Source organism: Venturia canescens, chromosome 5 (assembly GCF_019457755.1).
Source record: "Venturia canescens isolate UGA chromosome 5, ASM1945775v1, whole genome shotgun sequence".
Taxonomy (NCBI): domain Eukaryota; kingdom Metazoa; phylum Arthropoda; class Insecta; order Hymenoptera; family Ichneumonidae; genus Venturia; species Venturia canescens.
In genome coordinates, this window is record NC_057425.1 from 14600402 (window position 1) to 14628325 (window position 27924).

Consider the following 27924-nt stretch of genomic DNA (forward strand, 5'->3'; position numbering starts at 1 on the left):
TTTCCAAATCGCAACATCGAAGCATCTGCGATAAGAAAAAAAAATATGGGGAAAAAAAAAAATAAAAGAACTACGATAGCGTACGTTGTGAATATTTGTTGTTGCGAGTGAATCATTAGCTGTGACTTTAGCCGTGATTCAAATGCTATGGAAATCGTTGCGTTGGACCAGCGTAGGAAATGACCGCAGAAACATGAGAGCACAATCAAACACTGCGAACGTTTGATTTAGCAGAAATTCTGAATAACATTGTTGCACAGTTTAGCAACCCCCAGTAAAAGTAAAATGTTTGCCAATAACGGTTGAAGGAAACAATCACGACGATGACGTCAACGAGGGATCGAAAACGTCATAACTTCATCGGTGACGTGTTCTCGTCCGAATGCTCTTCACAACGTCGTTCTTTCGGGGCTTCGCTTGGTTACAATCGGTTTCTACGTGCTTCAGAATTCGTTACTAAGTGCGCGATCCATCGCAGATAAGATAACGAGTTTGTTCGTGCTGGCGTGAGAGTCTCAAGAGAGAAAAAAGGTCGAATCTTGTGGAAGATCGGTCTTCGAATCTCTACCTTAAAAACAGTCAGGACTGAAAGTTCTCTTGGCGCCTGGGCATCGGTATTGTTTCAACCGTGTCAACTTCGATATCGAGTATAGTTTTGATCGACTTTTCGTCTTGTCATCAATCTTTGCCCCCGCTATGAACGAACCGGAAACGCCATTTTTCGCACCGCCTCGAATGACCTCATCCCCAAAGTGGCCATAGTGATACTGACTCATCCTCACGATTTTTCGCAGTGAAAACAATATGGCGTGCCATCAGAATTACCGTGACAAATCGTTTCTCGTTCGCTTTGCTACTGCCATTGTTATTCTCGGATTTTTAAATCAGTATCGCGCATGGGATCACGATTACTGTCCCGATTTTTGCCAGTGCTTTTTCTTGTATGGCCTTAAATGGGCCGATTGCACCGGCCATCGAGTCTACAGCGTACAAATCGGCATCGACGACGCTGTTCAAGCTCTCGATCTTTCCAACAATTCTGTTTCTTCACTAAGCAACTACGAGCTCAGGGTGAATATTTTTTTTTAATTTTTTGTTGCGTTTGTTGACATCTTGCAGATTCATTTGGAATCGCGTTTCGATGCGAAGAGAAAACGAGCATTCTCAACTGTCGAAAGTTTTTCTTCGTTTTCATTTTTCACGCCCCCATCGGTGGTTTTCAATTTATTTTGGGTTACTGTTTTTTTGTTTTGTTCTTTTTTTCAGGATGCCGGTCTCACGAAACTGAAGTTGCTGAATTTATCGTCGAACGCAATCAACGAGATCGGATCAATGGCTTTTGTCGATCTCTCACAATTGAGAGTCCTTGATTTGTCAAGAAATCATCTGTACTCCTTACTCCCGGATACTTTTATCACGAACAAAAGACTCGAGGTCCTCGAGCTCGCGGATAACAATTTGGATCATCGTGTACCAAAACTGAAGAGTTCGTCTCTCGGAGTAAGTTGCCCGATTTCTAAGTAAAGAAAAAAAAACGTCAATAGATAAAGCTTGATTGTTTTGTTTGAACGAATCTGGGAAATAAAATGGGGAAAAGGGAGCAAAATTTCATAGCGTAAGAAAAATTCTGCGATACAATTTATGAAGGAATTGTGGTGCAGCAGCGTACATTTGTTGGCTCGACGATGTTTTTACCGTGGACGAATTTTTTTTCGCGCAAAAATCGATAGAGCGACTCGGAAACACGTGCGAATGTGCAACGCGTGACACGAGTCGTTGCACGAAATGTGTAAAATAAAAGTAAAATAGTGTAAAAGGAATAAAGAAGATGGGTTGGAAGGCTCATGCAATGGGGATTACGACAAATTACGAGCAGGCTGCGAACGACTTTTCTCGTTATGTTGTTTGCCTCGTAAAATAGGGTAGGGAAAAGAGAGGGGAGGGGGAAAGAAAAGGGAACGCGGTGGGAGAGTCGAAGTTGCAATGTTTCGAGGGATAATGGCCACGAGCAATTTTTTAAGATAAAATCTTACCCCCTGAGCAAGGCTACGACAAACGAATGGAAATTATCCACTCTTTCGTCAATTTCCAACGAGCCAATATCACTCTTCGACTCCCGCAGGCTTCCCACATCACTATTTCTCTCTTTCCCTTTCTCCCTATATCCCATATGCCTCTATTTTATTTGCCGTCGCAATATTGTCGATCGATTCGAAAATTATGTTTCAGCTCATTAACGTCTTTATGACTATTTAACGAGATTCTCGAGTCTGCAACTTCGAAACTAATCATTTTCTTTTTAAAGTAAGTCTTCAACCTCATTTTCGATGTACTTTGTTAGGGTTCGACAACTTAACGACTATCCACAAATTAGCGATCCCGCAAAGTCTCGAAATATCTCGAATCAATTCATTTGAAAAATTACTTTTTTTATCGTAACTATCACTCTAAGCAGAAAATGCAGCAAATAAATGAAAAAATCATTGTCGAAGCTTAGTAACGATTTTCCAAGTGTTTTTCTAATTAAATTTTCTTATCTCGACAGTCGTTGGATCTGAGTAATTGTGGGATAGGTCATTTGGCACCAGACACGTTTGACGGATTGCCTCATCTCCGTGCCCTCGATCTGTCCAACAATGTGATGATCCAATTGGAATTGGATTTCTCGAAAGGGTTGCAGCATCTCGCGGTCCTCGTGATCGAAAAGTAGGAGTCATTATTTGTCCTTCGGGTTATTAATTTCACGATGATTGATTCGCGCGTTGAAAACATTCCAGAAATCCGTGGTCCTGCAACGAACAAATGAGCAATTTACAAAAACGTCTGAAAACAAGGGGAGTCAGCTTCGAAAAAGTTTGCAACGATAATAAATCCAAAGAATCACACCAAGTGCCAAAAAAAATGGAAAAAATGACCATGCAGGATAAGAATCCACAGCCTGAAACTGACCGCAATTCCGATCGCTTGCTCGCCAAAGTTAAACGTTTGAAGAACTCTACGAAGACTCAAAAGAGCCCCAATCAGTGCCTGAATAAAGTTCCCTCCAAAGAAATTCTTCGCGATTCGGTGAGTTCTCTCGATATTTCACCGTACTGCTTTCTCGCAGTTGGATTTCTTGTTGGATCGGCGCTCAGCACTGTCGTCACGTATCTGTGGCTCACCAGAAAATCTTCAAGGTCGTCAGTTGAGCGCGAGGCAATCATCGACACAGAATCGTCCGAGGCTGCCAATCAAAGGGCCAATCTCCTTCAATATTTTTGGCAAAATAATGACGAGTCTGCTCGATCGTCGATTCTCTGTCCTGGTACACCGCCTCCGCCTTACCGCGACGTTATTCTTCATTCTCATAGATATCCCAGACCCGGTGCTTAAAATACTCCGAATCAAAAATAATATAATTATTTCTCAAGGCTGTTTAGTACCATTGGCCCAGATTCGAAATCGCGAGTTCTTTTCTTTTTTCTAGTTCTATCGAAATTCATTCAATATCCGGATGCGACAATGGAATTATTCATTTTATCAGATATTGTATCAGTATTCGTTCGTTAGTGGGCATAAAAGTAAGAACAATTTGATGCTTTAAGGGGGATCCTGCTTTAGAAGAGCAATATTAATTTGTACTTGGCTTATGCATCAAGTCTGATTGTCCAAGTTTCTCAGCTGCGTACAATGTGGAGATCGTAATTATTGTCTGCAACAAAAATTTCAATTTTTTTTTCCATTTTCACATAATTTTCTTTCCATATGAACCTATAAAAACCCGAAAAAATTGCAAAATTCTATATTTACAGCACGTTGAAGTGATATTCTTTTTCTTTAGAAGCGTTTTTTTCTCAAACTCGCTAAAAATATAGAATTTCGCAATTTTTTCGGGTTTTTATAGGTTCGTATGGAAGGAAAATATGTGAAAATGGAAAGAAACAATTGGAATTTCTATTGCAGACAATAATGACGATCTCCACATTGTACGCAGCTGAGAGACTTTGACAATTAGACTTGACGTATAAACCATGCACAAATAAATATTTCTCAAATTAAAAAAATGTTTTTGTATTATTAAACTATTCTTGAAATTATATCGAAAAGCTATGATCGAAAGTTATTTCCGTCGATCCGAAAACAATCGATGTTTTAGACATTTTAAAGCAGGACCCCTCTTTAAAAAATTTAATTGAGGAGTGTGCCATGAAGCAAATGGACTAACTATTGAACTATGCAGAAAAAAATGTTTGGTGATAAATTCTGTACAAATGAATGAATATTTAATTTTAGTAAATTAGATTAATGATACGATTGTAAACAAGTGAATTTTGGTGGGTCATATGGATTTTTCTACTGATAAAAAAAGATTGAACCCTCTTTCGGTGTGGTAATTATCGGACAATTTAATGTGAGTATAATTGAAGCATCGATGCCCAAAAATAAAATGTCAAGACCGACAAATGTAAGTGCCATTAATCAAGAAAATTTCGTGGCAAAAAATTCGATTGCAAGGAGAATGTTTCTTCGTCAATATTAATGACATCATTTTTTTCGCTCAATAAAGTTCGAAAGATCGTTGATTACATCACGAGCATGTGATATAGTCCGAGGTTATTCAAAAATAAGCATCGTCGTTATTCGACGGAGCAGATATAGAAAATTTTTTACAAGATAAATAATGATAATTATTTAATAAACGAAGCAACAGCTTGTTGATCTTCTGACAATAATTCCAAAAATAAATTCTAGTCACGTGTACGAGTAAAATTTGCAAGTCACTATGAGAGCGCTCGACGATACATTTTGCTTGCGACCCCTTTGAACAATTTTTTTGTTCTCCGTTACTTCGTGCTCATTTAATGAATCGCGTTTACGGTTGATGAACTTGCACATGAGTGAGAGATCGCCTTCGTAGACACTACACACGAATTATCTTTAAACCTCAATAATCGCAAGCAATACGAACAACAATGATAAAAAAACGTGTGCCTCGCAACAAAGAAGCGAAGAACGAAATCCGCCATGTCTTAGCGCGACGTATCGTGCTTGATGACCCCGAAGGGGGCAAACGTGCACGTGCGCCAAACGATTTTTGTATGGTATTTCATTTTTCTGCATTCTCAAGACCCAACGAAAATATATATTTGATTGCCATACCGATCTCTTTTTAAAACGACCGGTTTTGGGTTAACAAATGAAAACAAAATTGCAGCACCTGACTTTTTCATCTCAATTCATTTGATGAAGAATATCGGAAACGATTTATTATTTATAATACATGCGTCCCACGCAGTTTCTCGAGGGATTTTTTTCTTTTTTCATAATAATGGAAAAGAAAAGGGGGGAATAACAACGGAAATATTTATGAAAATTTCTAATATATACTAATTCGAACTTAATTATTAATTATTCTTCACCGCGAGCGTCATAAGAGTTGAGCGTTAGAGGATTGTATCAGATCCCGAGAGTCCGGACCATAGATACGAAATTTTCTTTGTTTTTTCTTTGTTTCTTGTATTTTTATACAAAAAAATAATATACAATGTAATTAAAATAGATAATTTCTAATCATTTTTCGAATCAGATTTTGACTGCTCGCTCTCTTGCCGTCACAGTGTAACAGCTATGTTGCTCTTATTGACGTTCTTGGTTGCGTTCGCGCTTTTGCAACCCATCGCCGTTATTATTTGATCCATTATCCCGTAATTGTACTCGCTTCCCCGCAGGCTCGTTATTACACTTGCGTGTTCGATACCGTCTGCCTGAGCAACGTCTTTCGGTAAACTCATCTTTATGTCCTCGACTATACCATTTTCCACACTCAGGGTCAATGTAAGGGCGTGGAATTGACCATTCTCTGCTGGCATATCGACCGTTCTCGTTACCGTGAATTTTGGTGATTTGCCAAATGTCCAGTCCCATGACTTGTACTCGTTTTTCAGTTTCTCCAAGCCTTTAACAATAATTTATCGTTCAGTCTCGCGTTATAAAATTTCCAAGCAAAACATCGCTGAGAAGTCGATTATTCCTATCGAGAATATCAAAGATGTCATTGAAATTGTCAGTAAGTCTGGACCGTCGATCGATCGTATGAAAATATTTCTTATTCACCTTTCGCAAAGGAGAATAGCGTACTTTCTTTTTATCGAAATCTCACAAGAGTGTTGGAAATTTTTTAAAAAATTGTGCATAATTCATGTTTTTCTCTGAAATTGTTACGTCTGAACTCGCGTTAAACGCTATTTTTCGTGAGTGAAAAATCAATATTTCGTCAATATAATCAATGGTAATGTTTTACTTTTTTTTTTTCAACTACTGAACTTCTTTTCAAATAATTAAATTGAAAAATAAAAACAATTGGTGACCAATTTGAAATTAAGCTTTCAAATATACGTTTGTTCGTTTTTTCTCCTCAATTTCTGAAAAGCGTCCCCATATCTAGTGAAAAAATTGCTTGATTTTTCAAACGTTTCAATTTAATGTCATGCAAATTGTATAAGAAAAAAAATTATACCTGGGAACCATTCTTCAGTGGGATTAATCATCTGAAAGCCTTTTTGCTGTGAGACAAGATTGTGTCCACCGTCAACGAGGTTGAGGGCTCGTGTGCGTAGATATTCCCATCCAAGTGCATTCATGAGAGCATCGGTCTGTATCTGAGAATTAATTTCCATCAGATTCTTCACCGGTGAACGTACAGATTGTGTCGCATTTGTCGCAATCCCGCTCTACAAGTGAATTCGCGATCTCGAGTCAAGTTGAAAATACGGTATAACAATTTAATCGAAACTCAAAGAATGTCAAAACAAGTGCAAAAGAAAGCATTAATAAGTATGTCAAGGCTAGTCGGTTATCAGGTCAATTAGTCTGAAGGAAAGTGTTATCCACGTTATATAAAGGAATGACATATTTTTCGGCCAAATTCTGGGTCAAGATGCACACGAGATGTGTGAGTAAAAACAAAATGCCAGTAAGAGAGAAAGCGAAGACGAAGAATGAAAAAAATAGCATTGTAAAGAGTGAATTGAAAATGAGATTATTTAACCAAAACTCTCGACCTTTGAGCGTTAAGATCGAAACAAGGAGCGTTTCGATCTTAACTTGTATATAATAGATGTTTCGAATCTAATACGATAACGTTCAAAAGGGGCAAAGCTAAATTATTGATCATCGACAATAATGAAGAAAAATAAACTATAAAATAGCTAATGGAGTTTCGTATCTCTAGGACCCTGAAATCTCATTCGTAGATACTACTTGACGGGGGACTTTTTTCTCCTTTATTCCTCGTTTGCATTTCTCCTCGTATACTGTCTTATCATACACACATATCAGTACGAAACTTCACGCGTGACAAGCATGTATTAAGTACGTGTTTTCATTTATTTGTACTTGTTTTTTCCTCTTGCCTCTTTTTTCTCAAGTGCGGTGCTCAGCAAAGATTTGTCCACTCCCACCAACAATGTACAATGGTGATAAGCGTTTGGACGACCTAGCTTGGCAGCAGTTCCCGATACCTGAATAATTTCAAGAATTGAATATCATTATACGATATTTTTATCATTTACTCGTATTCCATCCACATGAAAATATTTATGAAAAATATTCTAGCTCAAGTTCAATCATCTTTATTATTTATTGCTTGCTTTTCATCGCTTCAACATTTCTTTATACTTTTTATATGGATACCAAAATAAGAGATAGCCAGTAAGAAAAAGAAGAAAAAGATATTTTGGGAAGTATTCAAAGGAAAGTCGATAGATTTAAACTGATTCTTTGTAATTTCTGGTACAAGGAATTTTTTTGTTTTTTTATTCTTTAATATCTTGATCTAATTAAGGAAAACAGGCATAATAAATTTTAGAATAATAAGATAGACCAGAGTCCATGTTTAAGAAAATTGAAAAAGAATAAAAATCTCTATGAGAAATTGCTTCCAATTTTTGTACCTTGAAATTACCCTGGACGATGATATCCTCGCGTTTATTAATTTCAGCTTTGAGTCCCCATTCTCTGTAAAGGGCTCTCGTGATGATTTCCAAGTTGTATCTTCGATTGTATCTTTCACGAGGAGTGAAAAAGGAAAGATTAACATTTCCATGGTCATGATAGACAGTGCCACCCCCGCTGTTTCTCCGGGCAAGAGATATGCCCATTTCTTCTACAGCGCTAACATTGGATTCGACCCACGGATTTTGGTGACGTCCGATAACCACACAGGGATCATTTTTCCATAGGAGTAGAACGTGATGATTGGTAAAGTCGTAATTTCTGTACAGCCAATCCTCCAGCGCTAAATTAGTATGAATGTCTGTGGATTGGGAAATGAAGACTGATTTTTTTATATCATCCTCTGCGACCTGTTTGACCTTGGAACTGTCGAAGCTTGCTGATCTTGTCAGGGCCCGAAGGGAACAAGTTCTTATGGTCAAAACCGATATACTCCTACTCAAAATCGACATTGTTTGGCGTTTTCTTCCTCAAATTCACCAACTCGAACAATGAATTATGATTCAATGAAAAAGTGTTGATTTATAGATTTTAACTTATTCAGTCTTTTATTTTAAGAACTTTGGGATTTGGTTGGGTTACGATACCGTATCAAGGATTGTTTTTATTATTTTCCGATACGCCAGTCTCTTGGGCTTGCTCTCCTACATGAATTTCTCAGTCTCCGTTGGCATCCGATTTAAAAATGTTTTTCCCTTAATTTTTGTCAATGGTTTCTTTGACTTTTATTCTCAGCGGTGTGTGCGAGGAAAAATATGCCGTCACCGAGATTCACGGATTGTTTATTGAACAATCTTATGGTGAATTGTTTTATATGAAAATAATTTAAACAATGTTTCGATATATATTTTTTTTCTCCAATATATTTCGTTTATTTCAAAATATACTGTTTCTGTCCTTTTGCGAAGTTCTCGAAGCCTGTTCACGTTTTTTGTCGTTGATTCTTGCTTGTTGTTTTTTTTCAACGTTTCAAGTGCTTAGAGACAATAACTTGTGTTTACGTCCCACTGGCTCGATGTAATGCTGATGAGATAATCGTGTAAAGCGATTGTCTGATGCAGCCACTTCCACGTTTGATCCAGGGAATTAATACGGTAACGTATACCCAAACAATCTCGGCAGTCCTTTTGCATTCCTCTGTGTGCTGACAGATTGGAGGTGAAAATTATCACTGGCGCGACGGTTTCAATTGAGACACTTCTGTTTAAACTCTCTAATATGCAAAATGAGTATATTCAACGATTTATCGACGAACGAAAACGTCGAGGCAAAGGCGAAACGATTTAAACACAGCAGGAGATGCGATGTTCTCCTATTGGAGGTTAAACAATGGTTTTGACTGCGTTTTTTATTCTCAAATTTCGACAACTTTTGTCATTTCACTCGAGTGACTTTTTTCGTTCCAGAATACTTGGCAACCAGCAGTAACTTTGTAAAGTGTACATTGACTCTACAATGTGTTTTATATGTCTCTGCTGCGACCGCTGCAACTGCTTACGGGTGGGAGAATCGAACACGGGGAGGGAAATTCTTCGAGGTTATCGCGAAGTTCGCAGCACAAAGTACAGTTGATCTGCGCGTGCTACGCCTCGACGATGACGATATCTTCCCTTTTCTATCCTCCCTACCGCCTTCTCCTGTCTTTGTGATTATAGTCGAAAATCTCACAACTGAACACGTCAATTTTTCAGATTTCCCGCCGTTTCGAGTTTTTTTTTTTTTTTTTCGTTAAAATTCTCTCGCTCTGCTCTCATCACTGGGAACCGGATGTTACGTTTATGCAATTGTTTCAGCGTTTTTCACTTTGGAAATTTACAGCTTTGAATTTTCCTCTTGATCCTTTCGAAGTTTCTGCGTTAACGAGTGGTAATTTCAATGAATAATTGCATCATTGTATTAACCATCTTACAATGTTATCAGAATTTTAATTTTAGGTTAAGTGATGGAAATTCGTATACTTCGAATCAAGTGTCCCCTGCAAGGGATAATAAATTAAAAAAAAAAAAAACTTCAAACAGAGGGTCTGAACCCTCCCAGAGGGTTCGCAACAAAAATATAGTTAAAATAACGATGACGCATTTATGAAGCTTTCCTGCAAATAATATTGATTAAAAATTCGTCAAACGAAACATTTGGAACCTTCTTGCGACCATATTTCTATCCTATATTACCTGTATGTGTGTTAGTCCAAGTCGACACGAGTGCGAGTCGTGCGAGTACATTTTTCAAAATATCATACGCGTATACTATGGAATAGCTTCTAAAAATAAGTCGGTGGTGGAGGGAAGCAATGAATCTTCGTGTCAACGAATTCTGTATAATCCAGCGAATAAAAAAGGAGTAAAAACGGTGGGAGAACCTCTCGATAGTTGCGAAAAGGGAAAATGGACATTGTTTGGAGATCAAGTTGTGAGTAAAGCTGGAATCGTGGACACAGCCGTTTTTATCGCATGCTACGAGGGGGGCTATTAAGGTCGACTGATAAGAAGTTTGCTTGGAGTTTCTTCAACGCCACCCATCTCCTCCATATATTATCCTATATTCATCATTATCTCTTGGCGTATGTGCGGCTGCATTCTCTCCCCGAAAAGAACGGGCGTGCGTGCGTCCATGCAGCAGCATCTTCTCGCAGTTTAAAATTTTCTAATCGTTTAAAAATAGTTCGAAGCAGAAACAAATCTAGAGTCTCTACAGCGCTGAGCTGCGATTTTCTAACGACCTCCGGTCGCTTTTCCCGTAGCCTCGCAATACGGAAACGCAAAATCATATTCGAAGCAATAACGATCTGACCCCGATGACGACTTCGTGCGTACAATCAGCCAAATCATCCACGCTTTTATTTTTAAAAAAATATCGTTCCTTGAAATCAACTTTCTTACAATGTATCATACGATAGTCGATTTTTCTGATTCCTCTGTGACATTTATTATGAAACTCTGAAGATATCTATATTCTTTCTTTACCTTTTAACCTTTTTTTCAAGAGTTCGATGCAGGAAATGCAACTTATGAATTAAATGAATATTGTTTGATTGTTAGAGTTGTGTGAACCCTCATCGTGACCAAGCGGAAACCAGCGCGTCGATTCATTGACCCAATTTCGTTAGAAAAGCTTAAGCCTCTTTATTCATCTTGTGTTGCTTATTATTTTTGTATTTTCTCTCTCTCTCTCTCTCTCTCTCTCTCTCTCTCAATACAATTGTAATTGGAAATATGGACTTACAAAAAAGTATTATTTTAACGGTAAACAATGGAAAATTTCATGTTTTTTTCTCAACTTGATATTAGAAATTTTTCAATACAATCATACATAGAAATGCTGAATTACAGAGAAAGCACTCGTTTCATGGCGTCACGAATAATGGAAATATTCCATTATTGGAAAAATAAGCTTGATAAAAATGATTATTATTTTCGAAATACTATGTTTGCCTCCGGCGCAAAATGAAAGTGGAAATTTTCTGAAATGATGAGTATGTAGCACTGTTGTTTTTTGTTTACACAATGTCAATCACCTCACTCGTTTGAAACATCGTGACCTCCCTCTCTTTCTCTCTACCTCGTACTCGCTGTAATTCCTTCTCAGCTCTCAACCGTCGCAAACGATGTGTTCACGCGCTCGTCCCGTGTTCCCAAACAGTCGGTACGTGTTATGAGACACGTTTTTTTGCTTATCGACACGGAACAACGCGTTTCCGTGACGTGAGAGATCTTCAAGCTTCGACAAACATCTTCACCATCTTCTTCTCTTCACTTCAATTTTTATCTTCTTCTTACTTGTTGAACGTTAAGCCCAATGTTTGCGTAATGAACGTCAAGATATCGGTGTTTTCTTCGATCTGAAATTTAGGTTAATTAAGAGTAACGATTTGGATTTTACGCACGGCTCGGATCATTACCGTCTATGCTTTTTTCTAGGTTTTTTTTTTACAAAATTTTTATTCTATTATTCGCTGCGTTTTGCGCATTTTTTCTTTTTGCCAGATATTTATCCGCAAGATTCAGAGTCTTGTCTCGAAATTTATCTCTTCTTTAGTTATCTTGGAACACAATATGAAACAAATATTTTTCCCTTTTTATTAAATTGCGGATTTTTAATTTGAAAAATGAACCTCTTCAAGGATAAAAGTTGAAAAGATAAAAATCGACAACTTGGAATTTTTTCAACCATTTTAAAACCTCATAGAGTTCCCGGCAAATTTTTCATTTCACAGAGTTGGAAAAAGATAAACCACAAGATTCATCGTGATTGAGTTAATTTACATAAAAAGATTGAAAGTGAGTAATTTTCAAGTAAATTTTTCAATTTGGAATAATTAATCTCAATCCGATGTGACTGAAATTGATCGGAGAATGAATAACAACAGTTTATACACGTTTCGATAAAATTCTATTCAACTTACAACTTTGGCAGTCGGCTTTCCACCTCCGTGGCCTGCTTTTGTTTCAATTCTTGCCAAAATCGGGTTGTTTTGATTAGGCAGTTTGCCGATATGATGCTGCAGCGTTGCGATAAGTTTAAGGCTGTGAAGCGGCACGACGCGATCGTCGTGATCGGCAGTGAGTAAAAGTGTAGCTGGGAATTGAACACCGTTGGGTGGTGGTTTAACGTTGTGAAGTGGCGAATATTTCAATAAGTTCTCGAAGTGTTTAGCATCGTCGGAACTTCCATAATCGGAGACCCACGAATATCCAATTGTAAATTTGTGGTATCTCAACATATCCATCACTCTGTTGAGTAGAAACGTTACCATTTTTTCATGATGAGTGACAAAATTTCAGCAAAATATGAAAAATTTTAATGAAAGAACGTGAAGTAAAAAAATGCATAGTTTTTTAAATATTATTTCCAATTGATTTTTCGAGCATAAGAAATTTCACCGAAGTTATCTAATGGAAGTTTAAAAAAAAAAAAAATCGTACCCAACTTGTGCGATTGCAGCACCGAATAAATCTGGTCGTTGATTGATACACGCGGCGACTAATAATCCCCCATTGCTGCCACCCTGAATAGTCAATTTTGACGGAGTAGTGTAATTATTCTCGATTAAATATTCGGCGGCATACTGGAAATCGTCGAACACGTTTTGCTTGTTTGAAAATCTGCCCCCGTTGTGCCATCGTTCTCCATATTCGCTGAAAAAAAAATATCGATTTATTGCTTCCCGATTTTTTTTTTTATAAAATATAAATGTCATAGAGCATTATAAGATCGAAATGACTCACCCTCCTCCACGGATATTAGCGATAGCTAAAACGCCGTTGAAATGCTGAATGAATACGAGTCTCGTTACACTGAAGTATGGTTGTATACTGATGTTGAAACCACCATATCCGTACAAAAGAGCTGGCATCGATCGATCCAAAACTGCATCCTGAAATACTTTTCGTTGTAGAGAAAAAGCATTTTGTCATTTTATTTCTCAACTTAAAAAATGTATGCGTACCGCTCTCGTGACGATGAACATAGGAATACGTGTTCCATCTTTGCTTGGATAGAAAACTTGCGTTGTTTTGTAAGCTTTGGGATCAAAGTTGTCGACTTTGATTTCTCGATAAATCTGTTGGTGAAAAAATATCAAAATAATATGAGGAAAAACAGTGAAACGAACGAATGGAAACTAATTATTGAATTATTATGGAAATAATGATGAGTAAGCACCGAAAAATTACCTTAGGTTCTTGATCTTTCGCCAAATCCATGGTGTAAATTATTCCGGGGGTTAGGAACGAGGTGAACTTGTAAAATATTTCTGAATATTTTTTGTCCCCAGAAAATCCAGCAATTGTGCCGACATCGAGCGGGAAAGTTCTTATAAGTTCTCCAGTCTTCAGACTGTGCAGTTGGAGAACATCCTAGAAACGAAATGATCATTAAAATTTGTTGTAATCCTATTGGATGATTGTTGAAATATTTTGGAAAATTACTTTGACGTCTTTGATGTAACAAGCGACGAATTTATCACCATCCACAGCTTCCACCCAATCGAGAACGTTGTCGGGATGTTCAGGCAATAAAACAGTCCATTTGTCTTCCGCATGATCCTCAAGATTTATCCTAATCAGTCGGAAATTCGGTGCATTTTTGTTCGTACGGAAAATTGCATTTGGCCCATCGTTCGTCACGTACTGAAATATTTGATTCTAATCAATTCGAACCCACAGTCATTGCCACCTGTTTCGATACGAGAAAAACATCTACTTACTTCGTAGTCCGCTTCGAGTTTGTCAACGACTTTCGTCAAATTGAATTTCCCTTTGATTTCTCCATTGGGGCTCAATTTCGTCAGGAATACCAAATTGTCGCGAGTATCTTTCATTGCAAAAATCAGCAACCATTGGCCGCAATCAGTCACTTGAGCTCCGCTAAAATTTAAAGAAAAATTAGAATTATTCCTCTAACCATTGATTTCGAATAGTGGCAAAGTTGCTAGATTATTTTAATATTGTATTTACATTCTCCACAAAGGCTCTTCTGGAAATTCTACCACTAAAACATCCTCAGATTGTGGAGTTCCCACAATATGGTAAAGAAGTTTTTGATCTCTAACTCCTTGAGTTTCCGAACCATCGGTAACTCCTTTTTGCTCGGGATAAGTGCCATAAAAAATGCCTTTACTGTCCTTTGTCCACATTATCGAAGAGTATCTAATTTTTTCCAATACTTCAGGATACTTCTCACCTGTAAAATTTTATTCGATGATGAAAATGATATATTTAAATTCATGCAACTTATACAATAAAATTGAGTCAACATTTTTTCGTATCATTACCGAGGACAATTATAAAAAGAAAAAAAAATTGTCAGATAATTAAGTCCTGCAAATTTACAATTTCATCAACTAGCGCCAATATTAAAAAAACTCATAAGGTAACGATAAGCTCAATTCATGCGGCGTGTCGATATTAAGATGGGCTACGAATGAGGCCTGGTTTTAGAATTGCATGTTTTTTTCTACGACACAGATTTATGTTATATCGAGTCATAACTGTTTGGGTGTGGCTCGGAGTAGCATCAACTGGAGAATTCGAAAAATACATACAAATCGTCAACCAGGTTTTGCTCATCTCACAGCACGGACCTGGTGTAGCATGAATCAGGTTAAAACTTCCGCCCGCCTTACCTGTCTCCGTGTTTATAAAATGAATAGTGCTCCAGTCGGAGCCACTGCTAGACAGACCATAAGCCAAGATTTTACCATCTTCGCTGAATTTGCTATTGGAAATGGCGACCGATCCATCTTCAGAAAGCGTATTGGGGTCAAGAAAGACTTTGGGTTCGCTGTCCAGTGTATCTTGGACGTACAGCACACTGTAGTCGAGAAGACAACACAAATAAAGAATTTCCTTAAAGATTTCCAAGAGAGAATCATAATTTTATAATTCTGACCTTTGATTTTGGAGCCCGGTATTTTTGTAGAAATAATATTTATCTCCATGTTTTGCTGGACATGAATATTTGGGGAAATCCCAAAGTTCGGTCAATCTGTCGTTAATTTGTTTACGAACGGGACAAACAGATAGAAATGGAATTGTTAATGCATTTTGAGCATCAACAAATGCTTTAGTTTCTTCAGAATCTGGATCTTCCAACCATCTATAAGGGTCTTTGACCTGGAACAATAGAAAATTGTGATTTCTCAGAAAATGACAATTTTTTAGCACTTCAGCATCGAACAATGAGCCTAATTTTTACAATAGGATTGTTTGAATTGTCATGCAATTTAAAAAATTGAATCTACCTGAAATGTTGCAAACAACAATTAAAATGTATGATGGTAAAATATACAACAATTGATCGATGAAGTAAGCGAAAAAAGAACGCTACAATAAAAAATGAATAAGAATATAACCTCAAAACCGTGATAGGTGTCGATAACGGTTTCATCTCTGCGAGCTTCAGGATATTGAATCTTCGTCATGGTTCCCTTCTTATTGATAGAATTGTCAATAATTCGATGTGTTTCCTGTATCCACAAACAACGCATAAAACACTTAAATAAAAGAGTCAGTTTAATGCGCCGGGGTTTAGGAATCTTGGCAAAAGTGATAAAAGTCAGACGAATAGTAACGTGTAACGTGACTTTGATGTTAATTGACAAAGTGCAGCGTGCAACGAATTATAATAATGCGCAACCTTACGCATAATTTTATATCTCACTCTATATGTTGATAAGTGAGTTGCGCAAACGGGAACTTGACAATTTTTACCGTAGTATTTGTCAGCTTTGATAACACGTTTATTGAGAACACCTCTTACAATGTTCGACATGCAACCTCGCAATTTGCCAGTCAGCATCAGCACTGTTTTCCAGCCCCCGTAAAGAAAAAAATGACTCGACAGACTCGGTTTAACTCTGAACACGTTTATAACTACGTGTGTGTAAGTATATACAGCGTGCGTCTATACGTTGTGTACACACATCCGAGCACTTTGAAGCTTGGGGTTGGCTGGACACATGTACACGTGACTTTGAAGAGACTGGTAGAGGAAAACATACTGGTTTAACCGCGAGACTTCCGTCAAGTATCATAGGACATTCAACATGTTTTTTTAATAATCAAGAAAAACAGGTTATATGAAATTCTTATTTCTATAGTTTATTATGAATAGCGTTCGTTGTAGACATATCATATATGTTAGATTTGAACGGTAAATTCAACGGGATTACTATCAAAGTTCGTGTATTATCTCATGATTATTATTTTTATTATTAATAATATCTCTTGATTTTGTTTATGCGTATCACTATTCACTATATTATATTATTATAAAATTTAGTAATGGTGATTTTTTTTGTTGTATGTTAATATATTATATAATTATATTCATTTGCTCATCATTGATTTTTTACAAACAAATTTTTCCATTTCTAATTTTCTTCATATTCTCTTCTCGCTTTATTCACGCTAGAGTTCCCCTTTAATTACTAAAATAACACATTATCATTCTCGTTTTATTTTCAAAGTAAATATTCCGATCGTACTTCGAAAAATGGGTGGTTTTTGCAGGATATTGTTTCGTATTATGACAATAATTTTGCTTAATATTTTTCAGTGATTTTAATAACTATTCTGATTCTGTATCGCCTCAATAAAAAATCTATTCGAGTAACATAACGTGGATTATACACCAAAAGTGAAATATTGAAAATGTTTGAAAAATGCTTTGAAAAAAAAATGATTATTTGGCAATTGAAAAAAGTTTCTAAAGTTCGATCGAATAAATCGAAGCAGCTTTTTTTCCATCGACGGCACATCGATCGCTACAGTCTAAGTTGATGTTTTGAATGTAAAATACGTACAAGCGTCGGACACGATGCATCCTCTCGAGTCACAGTAATGTCACGAACGTTGGCAGATTGGGTAAAGTAAATGATGGAGAAAGTGAAAGCAAAGAACAGAGTTTTCGAAGGGAGCATGATTAGAAAAACTTATTGCGACGTTTAAACTCGTGAAGTCGGGGGTCTTAGAAAAAACGAAGTGTCCACGTGTGCTCGGACAAGCGCTTCTCTAATGTCTGAAGCTGCTTCTCATCCATGCGTCGTAGTTATAGGAAAGAGCAAGAAAAAAGAAATCCAAGTATCGTGACGATTCCCGTACAGAGACGAGGCTGCGCCATGTATTCGAGACGAAGATGTTTTTTTTAAAAACGTTTTTTTTCATTATCTACGAGTAGGAGAAAAGTTCGTAGTTGAGTTCTAGAGGATTTACGGGTGGGATCTTTAGGGCCAATGGTAAAGCGACGCAAAAACGCTTTTACTCAAATATCAGTCGAATAATTATAAGCGACGAACTCGAAGGGAAAACGTATGTCGAGATAAATGAGCCACTTGCGACGATCGAATTACTCGCTCGAATTAGCGCTGCGTCACCAAAAAAAAGCCGACCAAGATTTTTTCTCCCTCATTATGTTCGCTACAACGAAATATCGAGAGAAGAAATATTGCCCTGAATTTCTACGGTTCAAGGTTACGGGCGTGTACACCGACTGACGAATGAGAAACGCCGGAATGGAATCGTCAAATTGTTGGGTCCGCCGATTCGTTGGGGGACAACTAAAGAAAACACATACACGCGCACACACGAAAAATTAGCATTTTTCATCCAGGCGTTTATATATAACAACGCCTTACATTTTTACGTTCAAGATCGTATAACTTTCCTTTAACCGATCAACGAACTTGACGGTTTAACGCGCGAAAATAGCCTCTATTGAAACATTTTTTTTTTTTTTTTTTTTTTCATATTTACACCGAATCATTGACGCACAAATTACCGTGAAACGCTCGGACGTGCTGGGAAGAAGCGTAACATTTGTATTCGTTACTCGCACGTTACGTATAACGCTCGGTGAAAAATAAGCCAACTAAAAACCGTCAGTTTCATTGAAAATCATTTTTTTCAATATTTTTAAAAAATTAATAAATACTGATGAATGTTCAACGAGACGAAATACGCGCACTTTTTGATGTTCAATTCGTCTTAAGGAAACATCCTTTCATCTCTAACGTTAGTATTTTCTTTTGCTTCTTCGTTTGTATGAACTTCACGGCAATTTTTCAACGATGAATTATGCAATATTGGAGCCCGGATGATTAGAGCTATTTGAAAAGTGCGTTTGATACTGGCAAGTATTTACAAACTCGTACATCGTATGGCAAGCATTTTTCAAATGATTTTAATACCTACGTGTTGCGCATTTGACTAATTTATTAACGCGCTCCTTCAGACACAGCGTTTTATTGCGTCACGGCCGCCGACCGTTCGGCGGATACTTTTTTCTGTGCTTTAATCAATCAAGCCGGCCGGAACAAAAGCTTCTTTGACAAGTTGTTGTTTTTTGTGTCTCGAAGCCCTTGGAACTCTCGAATTTGTTTTGTACGCGGAAAGAAAAAAGTCGCAAGAGTTTTTTTTACTAAAATTTGTACTAAAAACGTTGTAATTTTCGTGTCGTTTGCAAATTCAAATTTCTGAATTGCTTATTTCACAGTTGAACATAGCAAAATTCCAAGAGCTCGAACACGAGTTCCGCCGAACCGCCGAAATGTTTGAAAATTTGCACATGGCAGCGTGAACTTCTTTCGCGCTTGAATATTTAACCGGAGAGAAAAAAATTGTGAAAATTACCACGACACCGCAGCGTCGGGGTTCTATATCGCCCATTTTGGAGGTTTCTACCAAAAACATTGTAATTTGAAGGTTTGAACTGTGCTATTGTTTTTTCCTACGCAATTCACCGAGGAAACGTCGTAAAATTTATGTCGACTAGATGACGAACTGTTGCAAAGTACAATTATTAAGGCGGTTTTGCTACGGTTCGTACTGTTTTAACAATCGAAAACTTTTTTCACCGTCGAGCATAGTCAAATTTGAGGAGCTCGAACACGAGCATCGATGATTCTCCAAAGCGTTTAGAAATTTACACTATGATTCAAAGCAGAATTTCATTCGCGTTTGTACGATAATTTTTTTTGGCATCGCACATGAATTTTCATCGAGTTCTCGCTTCACAAAAAATGACTGTGTATGTTCGTAAGAATTAATAAATATTACGATACAGAACCCCACTCCCATGGCAGCATAGCAATTTTTACTGGAATTTTCTCCCCGTGGTATTAATTTTAAAATGCGTCGAATCGATCCGCACAGCGCTACATTACTGCAATATTTTTTCTTTTCTCTTTAGTTCGATCGAACTGTGCGGGATTCTCTCTCGAGCGTCATTGTGAAGCGAAAAATTTGGAGCAACGTTTGGAGACATGATAAAAGGCACGCTTGAATGGTGCTCTTGTTACTATCATCACCACAATATTTTCGTGTGTCGTTCAAAAATTCTTTCCTTCTTTCGTTTTCGTTTTTTCGTTTTCATTTGGACAGAATTCTAAGTGAACCTTTCCCCCTAAATTTCTATCACGTTTTATACGTTACTGGATCGAAATTTTTGATAAATACGCCCCCGAAATATTGAGCGAAAAATTTGCCCATGTATTGCTCTTCTCTCGCTGGCCAAAATCCTTCCAGAAAGCCTATGTGGCCTCCTCGGCAGGTTACGACCGCAGCCACTACCTTCGACTCGCTTATTTCTTTCAGAGGTATCGCTGAAAATTCAAACGTTCGGTGACCTTTAATTTCTTAAAAAATATCCCGCGCGATCAGCTTTTTTTTATCGTGAAAAGATGAAATATTTGAAATTTACCATCGAGCGGTTGGAATGGATCGTCGGCAGCGTTTAGGCACAGAAGTGGCACTTGGATGAGATGAAGTTTGTCGTGGAGCGTAGCACTCGAATAATAATCCTCGACGTCTTTGTATCCGAATTGTTTAGCCGTAAAATTAGCGTCGAATTCCCTGACTGTTCTGCTCTGTGAAATGAAAATTTGAAAGTGCACAACATTTGGAACGCGGGAGCATCCGTTTTTAGTTTCGGGTTGAAAGAATCGCTGAAACATATGAAAAACATTGAAAAATGAATAATCTCGCGCTACCTTAAGAACGTTCCGTATATCGATGTCAAAAAGTCCGCTTTCCGTAGAATAATGATAAGTTTCGATGTTTCTGCACAAATTTCCAGCCAAGTGTTTGTTCAGCATTAAATTCAAATAAGGCTTTTCGATACTCTTCGTAGCCTCGAAAACGTTCCAAGGTACGGAAATGATGAGACTCGCTTTGAGTTTATTCACAGCCGCTTTGCCTTGCTGAGCCAGATAATTGCCTAATATTAATCTGCAATAAATAAATATATTCGTTGAAATACCATTCTGACGAAAATATATGATACAATAAATATAATAAAAAGACGAGATAATAAATGGTTAAGGTCACAACAAAAGATATACCCTCCCATGGAGATACCGGTTGCCCCGAGAGGCACGTTGGGATGAAGTTTCCTCACGTGCTCCACGACTTCGGACAAATCCTCGCAGTTCGATGCGCAATAAGTTCTCGGCGTCTGACTCAAACGATAACCAGAGTAAATTTCATTTCGCTTTACTTTAATTTATCGAAAACTGATTGGCAAAGTTATTAAATTTTTTAAAGAAAAAAATTCCGTTTGCAATTTATCACGTTCGATTATTCTTTATTATCATACAAATGCTTGGGCTTTTATCGATTTCTTTTGGTTACGAAAATGTTGCGGAATTTTCTTCATTTTATGATTACATTGTGCTTACCTTAAGACTGACACCCCCGAGACCTCGATTGTTGAAAATGACGCATCTCAAACCGATCTTTTTAGCTGCGCAGACTAGACATTTTATGTATTCTGCTCCACTAGCTCCCGTCAATCCTGGTAATATGATGACGATTGGTGACGTTTGCGACGAGTGTTGATCCGCCCAATCCAAGGCCACTTCGCCTCCATCTTTCAGACTCAATATCTCTCTGCGTTTTCAAATTTATCAATGTCAAAATGAAATTAAGCGACGAGTTTCTCAAGTCGAAATCAAAAAATTCAAGGATGCGAAAACAGCTCTTTTTAATGTCCTCGGAAATTAAATTTTGAGAAGCATCGATGCGCAATCGAGCCATTTTTCATGAATTCCATAAAAGACGGGGGAAACCAGTTCTCACGAGCGAAATAATATCGACTAATTTTTCATTTGAACTCAAATATTGAGGGGTCTACCCTAATTAGTTTTTTCAAAAAATCGATTTTTTTTTTATTGCATTTTTTGAAAGTGTACATATTTAAAAGTATCGTACTAAAATTTTACAAAGCGACGTTTACACTTGGCTGTCTGAGCGCACTGATACGCATTTTCTCAAAATTACGTTTTTCGACGACTCGTTCATCAAATCTCCGAAACTATTCAACCGATCCTTACCAAAATGTTACCACATCTTCTTTATGACTATAGCTATAGCGCGTTATAATACGAATTTTGAAATTTTGAATAGATTAAAAAAAAAAAAAAACAATGAAAGACCGTGCTTTTTCGTAGTTTTTGGAAAAATGGTGGCTATTTTGTCATTTTTGGAAAAATCAAAAATCGTATGATATGCGTTATAGCCTATTGAATCTAAAACCATTTTTTTCAGATCTTTTTTTGGACCTGTCTTCTCTCCCATTTTTCTGTACGAAAACTGGGTGAAATAAATATAAAATTTTTTTTTTTTTGTATTTTAAGAGTGCATTTCAGAGGCCTAACACTTTTTATATCCGTATTTATAATTTATATCGCTCAAAAAAATTCGTGAAAATAGTGTTTTTTTTTGCTCGTTTAATTAGGGTTAAAGAAAACATCTAACGCGAGAAAAAAATCACTTGAAATGAGTCAAATGAGCATTTAACATTTTTCCTTCCGACTGACATTGACCGAACCGTCAATTTTTCTTATGTGTCTGTACTCGTGAAATATTTTGAAAGGTCTCAAATAGAAAAAGATATTAATGAATAGGAGGTTCGTAACTCTAAATGAGAAACTGATATATTAGCGAAATATATGAGATATTTAATTCGAGATATGTGAGATAGAGTTTTCAAGGCCAAAGTTATTTCGTTCCACACGTGTACTTTTCATCCGGTTCGACCAAAGGTCCGCATATATATTGGTCATTGAAAAATGTGGGCTTCCATACGAACCTTCTATATTGTACATGCGGCAAAATTCGAGAACGCAGCAGGCTCGCTAAAACAGTTTGGGCACGCGATTCGAAACACCACAGAGTTGGCCAATATTTGTTTTTAACAATATCAACATTATCCATTAAGAATTTGCGGAATGGGCCTTCCGCGCACACCAGCAAAGGTGCCTGACAACAGAAAGTTTATAAATTTTTATAAAGATCAATCAATATGCTTATTTTTCATGAAATCTCGCAATCAGAACTTTGCTTTTCCGTTACGAAAATTAAACGTTTTGTTTAGACTGATGCTCATAAAATCAGGCGTTACTAATTGTTTCTGTGAAAATTGACAAAAATTTTAATTATTGTGGATTAGCAAAATTATGAATGTTGATTTGAATCGGTTAAAATCCTTCACCAGTTCACCGCAAATGTAAATATTTAATGAAATTGATATTATTTCGAATTATTTTTATTTCTCAGGAATTCTGCTAATTAACGAAAGAAATGGTTTCAGTTAGCGAACGATTAAATATTAATGGAAAGCCGACTCCTAAAGAAAATCCCTTTTCGAATATAAATAGTCCAAGTATTTATTCCCCAGCACTGAACGTGCTGGCTTTGTTTTCATTATTGCGTTAGCGAACGATTAATAGAACAAAAGGAACGTATAAAAAAACATTGCATGCTGCACGATAGATCGACGAGACATATAATGTCAATTGCGAGTTGTCGAGATGAGCTCTCGGCTCGCGTGACGTTTACGTGTATTACAATAACGGGCTGTTCAGGTCAATTGACTATCCAGACTTTATGAAGAACTAAAAGGCTCGTCACCTGCAGTGCATGCGACTTTTTCTATCAAATGGGTGCACACACGCATTCGTAGAGTCGTAGAGAGAGAGAGAGAGAGAGAAAGAAAGAAAGAGAGGGAGATCCACACACATGAAAACTCGGACTCACACTTTCAGTAGCAATTACTGAGTCAGTCAGCCCGACCGAGCTGGTTGGCCTTCGTTAACGACCGAAGCGCTGTACCTTTAAGGTCAAATTGATAAGAATTGCGAATTTATTGTATAATAATTTTCTGTATAATATCGATCATCTAATTGGAATAAAGAAAAGCTACGACGAAAAACAAAATTTTCGGTTATCCGAGAGTCTTTTAATTTTCATTTTTGTTAACTGGTTCCTTTGTTTCAACCTTATTTCGTGTCTGTATTAAGGTAGTTCATGCACGGAGCGATTTTCTTAAGAAAGTTTTGAAATTTACACAGAGTTTCAATGGCTAGTCGACTGACACGCGTATCAAATTTTAAAGGGTTTGATTTTTATTTTTTTGAGATAAATCTGTTTAAATATGAAGAAAAATACACAGGATTATAGGGACTATGCGTAAAAAATCGTTTATCTTTTCATCTAACGAATGAACGCTTCTTACGAAGTTTATGAAAAAGTACTTAATAATAATGAAGGTTTGGGAAAAAATTCGAGACGATTGTCTTGCTAGTAATAAAGATATATTACGTTAAAGATTGAACAAAATTGGCAATGAGCACTCGTATAACCTCACATTTGCTTATTTTGGTATTTTGTTCCTTTTGGCCCGGGCCGTTCCTGCCAGTCTTTTGTTTTTTTAATAATCCATTTTTCTTGATTCATTCCGCTTTGTGTATACCCTTTGCGCTCTCCAATGCGATAATTTTGTATAAAAAACTATAGAATTTTTGCCAGGGAAGACTGAAATTTCGGGTTCGGCAAGTGATGGATCCCCGATTAATGAATGGCTTGTAATTTCATTTGCCAAAAGATAAGTTGAAAAAATTTATTTACAATTTCGAATTAATATAACTCTGACATTAATTTAAAGCGACTATATTTTTAAAAGTAGGAAGTAAAAATTGATCCTAATTAAACGACATAATTAACGAAAGATTTTGAAGCTCAAAATTTTTGAGCCTTATTGCAAGATGGACTTCAAAAATAATCTCTAGGAATAAAAATTAAAAAACTTATTTTTTTCTATCATTTCGATTTATTTTTCTTCCAATATTACGTAATTCCTTCAATATTTTAGACTCATTGAAGGAATTACGTGATCTTAGAAGAAAAATAAATCAAAATAACAGAAAAAAATAAGTTTTTAAATTTTTTTTAAAAGAAATTATTTGAAGCCCATCTTGAAATAAGGCTCAAAAATTTTGTTTTTTAACCCAGAATTTTGTGAATTTTTTTGAAAAAAACCGAAAGTGTCCCATCGAACGAAAAACCAATTTTTTGACTAAAATAGCCGAAAAAGTATTGAAAAAAATTATTCTTCCGTTTTTTAATTTTTATTTAGAAAGAGGGTTGAAAATTAAAAAAAATGACTCGTATTAAACGACATTATCATAATTACAGTCAAAGATATACATTTTAAGCAAAAATCGACAATTCCGGAACGGGTGGAAATAATGAGCTAAAAATTTAGCTAAAGACTTCTTTTTACATCTATGAAAACATATTAAAAAATAAAAAAATGAATAAACAAAATTTTAAGGGGACAAAAAGATATGCGCTTTTGGGAACTACACTCCCTCTTTGTGCTGTGGAATAATGTACATTCGTAGTCTTATTAGTATACATTTATATAACGTTTCGAACATATATTGGAAACTATCAGAGTCATCGGTATAGCGGCTCAACTCGCAGGTGATATAATACAAATACCAACGATAATGGAATATTCTATAAACGGGCAAATACTATGTACCAAAAATGCTTATTAGGTCGATGAATGATCATAATCGATGAACGAGATAAAACACTGATATATTAACTTTAACAATTGAACAGTATAAATATCTATGAGACATGTTGTGCATTGAAGAAAATATATTATATATTATTCTAAAAAGAGCTTTGACCATGTGCAGAATCGTATATCTAGAGTGCGAAATTAATTGAATTCCACCGCAAGGGGGGTACCTAGTCGAGCTGCACCACTAAAATTCTCGTGACGATATGTATAATTTAGTACCTCATGAACAAGCACTTTGCAATTATTATATCCCGATAATGCTTCGTTATTCGTAATTTGTATTTTTTCTTATTTTTGGACTTGGTGTAACTACTAGAGATAATTAAATATAGAGGAATTAGTGCGGATTAATATTTAATTGATGGATACACACGAATTGTATCGAATGCGACCGGACTGCTTATTATTATCGAGTCAATCGTTTGGGATAATTGAACTGCGAGAAAGTTAAAGCTATGCGAGGTTATGCAATTGCCGCTTATACGAGGATGATTTATGTATTTTGTGTGACAAAGGGGGACCGAGCTCCAAAGTTCGACTCCGATCACGCCTTTCACACTCGCCGTTTCGTCGGTATTCCATTCGTTATAAATTGTTATTCCGACTAATTGCTTTGATTTTAATGAAATAATAATTATGAGGTTCTGAATGAAATTTGAAATTTTCTCTCAATCGTTTCACCAACGCGTTTGGGCTTTTTGGGCTCGTTACTCGTCACGTGACTGCGGTAGCGCAGAACGTTCTACTTTGAAATTTAGTTCACAGCGGTATAAATCAAAGAAAATTACATCCGACAACGATTGAACGTGGCGCAGCCGATGAAGTTCGAAAAATAAATTATTGAAGCCGATAGGATATTATTTATAGATGCAAAATTCAAGAAATTAATGAACTAAAAGTTTGAAAAAAATATAATTTCCATTCGGATTTATCGTCTAAAAAGACATACACTGATATACTTGTGACAGCGAAGCATAATTTGAAATGATGATCTTTCCAAATAACCAGGCCGTAAATCCTTTTTCTGATCATGAACATTTCCCTCTCCAACGTAACCAAAAAATTTAATCGATTGTCGAACGCGAACGTTCAACATTGGAGGAATGATTTTTATTTCATTCCATTTTCATTTAAGCAACAATCGTTTTATTTGATAACTCATTTGTTCACTGTACGAACTAGCACGTGCGTTTGCATGCTCTCGAAATAATGATACTCACCTGGACGACCTCGCAGAGATAATAAGCGCAAAATCCAATTCCCAAGAGAGCTCCATAGTACAATTTTGGTAGGCTAAGTACGCTTTCAACAATGTGCAGCATCTTTGTCACGTTTTATTCGGCCTAAATAAAGGCAAAGAATTAAACGTGTATACGTCTGATCGAAGAAACGAAGAACGAAACAGCAGTGGCGAAGGTTAACCACTGACTTGGATCGGTGCAAGCGTACGAGATTGCAATTTTAATGGTAACGCGGCATGACGTTACGATCGACGCGGACGAGCGAAGACTAGAAATCTTCCCTGCTGTCTCGTTTAGACCGGCCGGCCCTGTCCAATCGCGTTTTATCTTTATGCAGACATGTATATCTATGCGCACATTAAATCTACCGAGATTGTACGAGCGTCATTTGTATAGGCCTTCTTGCGCGGTGCACCAGTACTTTTGTGTCATAGATGACGAAAATCCTGCATCAACTTCCTCTCTCGGCCAATGCGGCGCGAAACGCGCAGAAAAAAAACACTATTCTCTTATGTAAACTCGGCATCGGCAACGCCGTATCACGCTTCCTCATCTCTCACACGTTTTCTCTACCGCTCTCTCGCTCGCTCCACGTATGTCGCTCTGCCGTTCCGACATTCTCTCAACTGCTCTCAACACACCGCACGGATTCGCTACGAGCGATCAACGCGAAAACTTGTTTTGCCTTCGTCTTTCTTTCCTTCTGTTACGACCACTGATAATACGATCCTCCTTATCCGTTGCGGTTACATCGATTACTTTTCCTCCACTCCGCTGGATATTTCAGCTGTAATTACACTGGTATTCATAGTTGGTGCTTAACAGGATGGATCAGTCGGTATATCGGAACTGTGAGTGCGAACGAGACAGCTGTAAATTTCGGAACCGAAATTTCTCGAAGTCAAACTGTGTCGAAGAATTTCGATTTCGAGATTTACAGCTGTCTCTTTCGCACTCACGCTTGCGATATATACCGACTGATCTAAAAGTCTGGCTTAAATAACCTTGCTCAAAATAGCCACGCTTAAGATAACCTGGTAAAATAACCACGAGAATAATAATCGTCATTTAAAATGAATTCTTTGTAATTACTCGTATATGAAAAATAATTGAAATGTTCATTTGAAATATTGATTGCGGATAAATATGAAACCCTATGCGGGATTTTCATTACTATAGACTCAAAATGCTTCATTATAAATTTATTGTTTATTGTTTTTAACATGTTCAACATCGCTAGATGTCTCGAGAACATATCCACCCTGCAATTTTTCTTCCTTCGCATTGGTACGTCCGTGTCTGCGTGTGTGCGCGCCTGTTT

General features: G+C 36.9%; 4 protein-coding genes and 1 long non-coding RNA gene across 12 annotated transcripts; 1 reads left to right on the forward strand and 4 right to left on the reverse strand.

Annotated features, from left to right (window-relative positions):
- The first annotated feature begins 79 nt into the window (after positions 1–79).
- Positions 80–3683, forward strand: LOC122411447 (receptor-like protein 45). The gene is made up of 4 exons (XM_043420220.1): positions 80–1071; positions 1267–1500; positions 2546–2706; positions 2778–3683. The coding sequence occupies exons 1-4, from the start codon at positions 805–807 to the stop codon at positions 3370–3372; spliced, it is 1257 nt and encodes a 418-aa protein (XP_043276155.1). The 5' UTR covers positions 80–804; the 3' UTR covers positions 3373–3683.
- LOC122411448 (uncharacterized) lies at positions 2498–3071 on the reverse strand. Its single transcript, XR_006261152.1, has 2 exons — positions 2950–3071; positions 2498–2789 (listed from the first exon to the last, which is right to left on the reverse strand). It is a non-coding gene; the product is annotated as an uncharacterized lncRNA (long non-coding RNA).
- A 1515-nt stretch (positions 3684–5198) lies between the features above and the next one.
- On the reverse strand, positions 5199–8964 carry Lipt1 (Lipoyltransferase 1). Of its 2 annotated transcripts, none has more exons than XM_043420463.1 (4): positions 7932–8964; positions 7392–7499; positions 6497–6638; positions 5199–5935 (listed from the first exon to the last, which is right to left on the reverse strand). In XM_043420463.1, the coding sequence occupies exons 1-4, from the start codon at positions 8442–8444 to the stop codon at positions 5592–5594; spliced, it is 1107 nt and encodes a 368-aa protein (XP_043276398.1). In that variant the 5' UTR covers positions 8445–8964; the 3' UTR covers positions 5199–5591. The 2 variants fall into 2 exon arrangements, with proteins under 2 accessions (XP_043276398.1, XP_043276397.1); XM_043420462.1 differs by having other exon boundaries at positions 6497–6710.
- Positions 8965–11165: 2201 nt separating this feature from the next.
- LOC122411559 (prolyl endopeptidase) lies at positions 11166–19888 on the reverse strand. Of its 5 annotated transcripts, none has more exons than XM_043420452.1 (13): positions 17297–19888; positions 15845–15958; positions 15382–15605; positions 15116–15303; positions 14448–14673; positions 14198–14357; positions 13920–14135; positions 13665–13847; positions 13439–13552; positions 13218–13366; positions 12915–13127; positions 12395–12722; positions 11166–11830 (listed from the first exon to the last, which is right to left on the reverse strand). In XM_043420452.1, the coding sequence occupies exons 1-13, from the start codon at positions 17411–17413 to the stop codon at positions 11765–11767; spliced, it is 2298 nt and encodes a 765-aa protein (XP_043276387.1). In that variant the 5' UTR covers positions 17414–19888; the 3' UTR covers positions 11166–11764. The 5 variants fall into 5 exon arrangements, with proteins under 5 accessions (XP_043276387.1, XP_043276388.1, XP_043276386.1 ...); XM_043420453.1 differs by lacking the exon at positions 17297–19888 and adding an exon at positions 16203–16334; XM_043420451.1 differs by lacking the exon at positions 17297–19888 and adding an exon at positions 16153–16305 and having other exon boundaries at positions 13920–14120.
- On the reverse strand, positions 16572–27026 carry Hydr1 (phospholipase Hydr1). Of its 3 annotated transcripts, XM_043420460.1 has the most exons (8): positions 26583–27024; positions 23526–23600; positions 22579–22748; positions 21167–21377; positions 20831–20943; positions 20480–20717; positions 20191–20356; positions 16572–20092 (listed from the first exon to the last, which is right to left on the reverse strand). In XM_043420460.1, the coding sequence occupies exons 3-8, from the start codon at positions 22701–22703 to the stop codon at positions 19905–19907; spliced, it is 1041 nt and encodes a 346-aa protein (XP_043276395.1). In that variant the 5' UTR covers positions 22704–22748; positions 23526–23600; positions 26583–27024; the 3' UTR covers positions 16572–19904. The 3 variants fall into 3 exon arrangements, with proteins under 3 accessions (XP_043276395.1, XP_043276394.1, XP_043276396.1); XM_043420459.1 differs by lacking the exon at positions 23526–23600 and having other exon boundaries at positions 26583–27026; XM_043420461.1 differs by lacking the exons at positions 22579–22748; positions 23526–23600.
- Between the last annotated feature and the right edge of the window lie 898 nt (positions 27027–27924).

What these genes read in the sequence shown, in the direction of transcription:
- Hydr1 (XM_043420459.1), bottom strand. Translation starts at nt 26,684, where the DNA reads ATGCTGCACATTGTTGAAAGCGTACTTAGCCTACCAAAATTGTACTAT. An exon ending in TCGGGGGTGTCAGTCTTAAG is followed by an intron (nt 20,944 to 21,166) that starts GTAAGCACAATG and finishes CGTTTGAGTCAG; the next exon opens with ACGCCGAGAACTTATTGCGC. An exon ending in ACCGGTATCTCCATGGGAGG is followed by an intron (nt 20,718 to 20,830) that starts GTATATCTTTTG and finishes TATTTATTGCAG; the next exon opens with ATTAATATTAGGCAATTATC.
- LOC122411447 (XM_043420220.1), top strand. Translation starts at nt 805, where the DNA reads ATGGCGTGCCATCAGAATTACCGTGACAAATCGTTTCTCGTTCGCTTT. An exon ending in TAAGCAACTACGAGCTCAGG is followed by an intron (nt 1,072 to 1,266) that starts GTGAATATTTTT and finishes TCTTTTTTTCAG; the next exon opens with GATGCCGGTCTCACGAAACT. An exon ending in GCGGTCCTCGTGATCGAAAA is followed by an intron (nt 2,707 to 2,777) that starts GTAGGAGTCATT and finishes AAAACATTCCAG; the next exon opens with AAATCCGTGGTCCTGCAACG.
- Lipt1 (XM_043420462.1), bottom strand. Translation starts at nt 8,444, where the DNA reads ATGTCGATTTTGAGTAGGAGTATATCGGTTTTGACCATAAGAACTTGT. An exon ending in TCGTCCAGGGTAATTTCAAG is followed by an intron (nt 7,500 to 7,931) that starts GTACAAAAATTG and finishes GAAATTATTCAG; the next exon opens with GTATCGGGAACTGCTGCCAA. An exon ending in CACTGAAGAATGGTTCCCAG is followed by an intron (nt 5,936 to 6,496) that starts GTATAATTTTTT and finishes TTATTGTTAAAG; the next exon opens with GCTTGGAGAAACTGAAAAAC.
- LOC122411559 (XM_043420450.1), bottom strand. Translation starts at nt 16,290, where the DNA reads ATGCTGACTGGCAAATTGCGAGGTTGCATGTCGAACATTGTAAGAGGT. An exon ending in TTTTATAAACACGGAGACAG is followed by an intron (nt 14,674 to 15,115) that starts GTAAGGCGGGCG and finishes AAAATTTTACAG; the next exon opens with GTGAGAAGTATCCTGAAGTA. An exon ending in GAAAGCCGACTGCCAAAGTT is followed by an intron (nt 11,831 to 12,394) that starts GTAAGTTGAATA and finishes CCTAAATTTCAG; the next exon opens with ATCGAAGAAAACACCGATAT.